This window comes from Echiichthys vipera (genome assembly GCF_963691815.1).
Source record: "Echiichthys vipera genome assembly, chromosome: 5".
Taxonomy (NCBI): Eukaryota; Metazoa; Chordata; class Actinopteri; order Perciformes; family Trachinidae; genus Echiichthys; species Echiichthys vipera.
Window position 1 is genome coordinate 16,607,862 of NC_139830.1, and position 1,887 is coordinate 16,609,748.

At 36.1% G+C, this 1,887-nt stretch overlaps 1 protein-coding gene across 1 annotated transcript; it reads left to right on the forward strand.

Moving 5' to 3' along the window:
- The first annotated feature begins 432 nt into the window (after positions 1–432).
- On the forward strand, positions 433–1,439 carry LOC310947560 (dispanin subfamily A member 2b-like). Its single transcript, XM_083914402.1, has 2 exons — positions 433–678; positions 997–1,439. The coding sequence occupies exons 1-2, from the start codon at positions 460–462 to the stop codon at positions 1,132–1,134; spliced, it is 357 nt and encodes a 118-aa protein (XP_083770528.1). The 5' UTR covers positions 433–459; the 3' UTR covers positions 1,135–1,439.
- Positions 1,440–1,887: the final 448 nt, after the last annotated feature.

Consider the following 1,887-nt stretch of genomic DNA (forward strand, 5'->3'; position numbering starts at 1 on the left):
GATGACACAGCTTTTAGTTTGTAAAAAGAAATTTCATTAATTATGTAAATGACTACAGACAAAATAAAAAATATATATCAATTAAAGCCATTCTCATCCATTCTTGTTAACCTAGAAATTGGTATGTTATAAAATAAAAATGTTCACGTGAAAGAATTTCACTCTTTTCTTTAAAGGAAATATTGAAATCACTGAAATGATGTGTGTGTTTGTGTGTACGCCTGCATAGCTCTCAGGCAGAAAAAGTCTGGAAACACCGCTATAAAAGAGTAAAGTGAGAGGTTCCCACCACAAGCTTGAATCCTCCCCATATGTTCACTCCAGCCAGTAAAGCCTGAATGACATGCCCCCCTCGAAAAAAAACCCATTTCCGTTCAATCCTACATAAGTGTTTTTTCTCTCCCCTGTTTGCTCACATTGCTGTTAGTCTTGTCCTATACGTCCCCTTAAACCACACCCATGAAGAATAAAAGGGTGTGGGTCTCAACCCACTCAACCCACCAGCAGCCATTCGATCCAGCAAAGCATTTCCCCCATCCACTGAAACTGCAACGGAAAGCCACTATGGAAGGAGGCCAGACCCGTGATGTGGCTCCATCCTATCTTGGATGGTCCATCTTTAACACTTTATGCTGTTGTCTGCCTCTGGGGATCGCTGCTATCATCTGCTCTTGTAAAGTAGGTAACTTTTCCTTAATTTTTTTTGCCTTTTCTTTTCTTTTTAAATCTGCTGTTTTCTCCTCATGTATTCTGAAATTGGAAACAACACAAATCATTTTTAGGGTTAAACAAAATCTTGCATGAACTATAATGTCAGAGACATCAAGAGCTTCCTTCAATTAAATGTATCTCCTTTTCTATTTGTTTTTCTCTTGATGCAAGATCAGGAGAATCATTTCAGCATTGTTTCAACTCTGCTTGATGATTTAATTTCCTCTGTGAAACCAATTAAGCAAATTAATTTTGATACTAACTAAATAATGCTTTTTTTTAAAGGCACAAAATGCGAATGCTCTTGGAGAAACAGCTCAAGCTGTGGATGCATCAAGGACAGCCAAGACCCTAAATGTCATCGGACTTGTCTGTGGAATAATTTTGTTCATCATAATCATCGCTCTCAAAGCCACTCAGTAGATGTGAAGCCAACACTGAAGGTGCTGGTTTATCCTAGCAGATGTGGTGGAAGTTCAATAAAGCTTTTGTTACTATGAACTTCCCCTCCTCCATACACAGAGAGACTTAATAGAAACAGATGTCGGCATGTGTGTACGCACACAAGTTTGGCATGTGTTTGTCTTTGTTTTCTTCTAATCAAGCCCCCATAAAAAAAAACTCCAGGAATGCCATTATAATGTAATGCTTGTGGTGGTAAACATCAAAAAAATCTGTAAGATTTGGGGAAAACTTTTGTGTTAAAAAAATAAACATTGCCACATGGATGTTTTTTTGGTCTTTGATTACAATAATTGAAGCAATGTCAGAAATGTCAGAACTTCACTGGTAAGGAAAAAAGATGTAACTTTTCATCTACTAGACACAGAGGTGTTTTTTTTATTTTTGGCCCTTTGTATCAAGTTACAACATTCATAATTCATCGAGCCTCAATACAAAGAACCACAAAACATAATAGTCTTGCCTCTCATAAAAATAAATTTGAAAATGTAATTTGGTAAGTTTACCATATTCTACTTGACAAAACAATGCAAAATGTGAAGTGATTATAAAGCTAAACATTATGATGAAACTTGAACAATTTTTTTAGGTTGGAAACTCTGTTTAGGGATCAATTTAGTTATCAGATGAAGCCATGGTTACTTACTGAAATCCAAAAATAATGAAAAATCTAAGCGCATACTGTATCATGTAGTGCAGCATCTAGCTGCTATT

Excerpts from the sequence above, each read along its gene's own strand:
- LOC310947560 (XM_083914402.1), top strand. The coding sequence starts at position 460 with ATGAAGAATAAAAGGGTGTGGGTCTCAACCCACTCAACCCACCAGCAG. Across the intron at positions 679-996 it reads CTATCATCTGCTCTTGTAAA|GCACAAAATGCGAATGCTCT; the intron begins GTAGGTAACTTT and ends TTTTTTTTAAAG.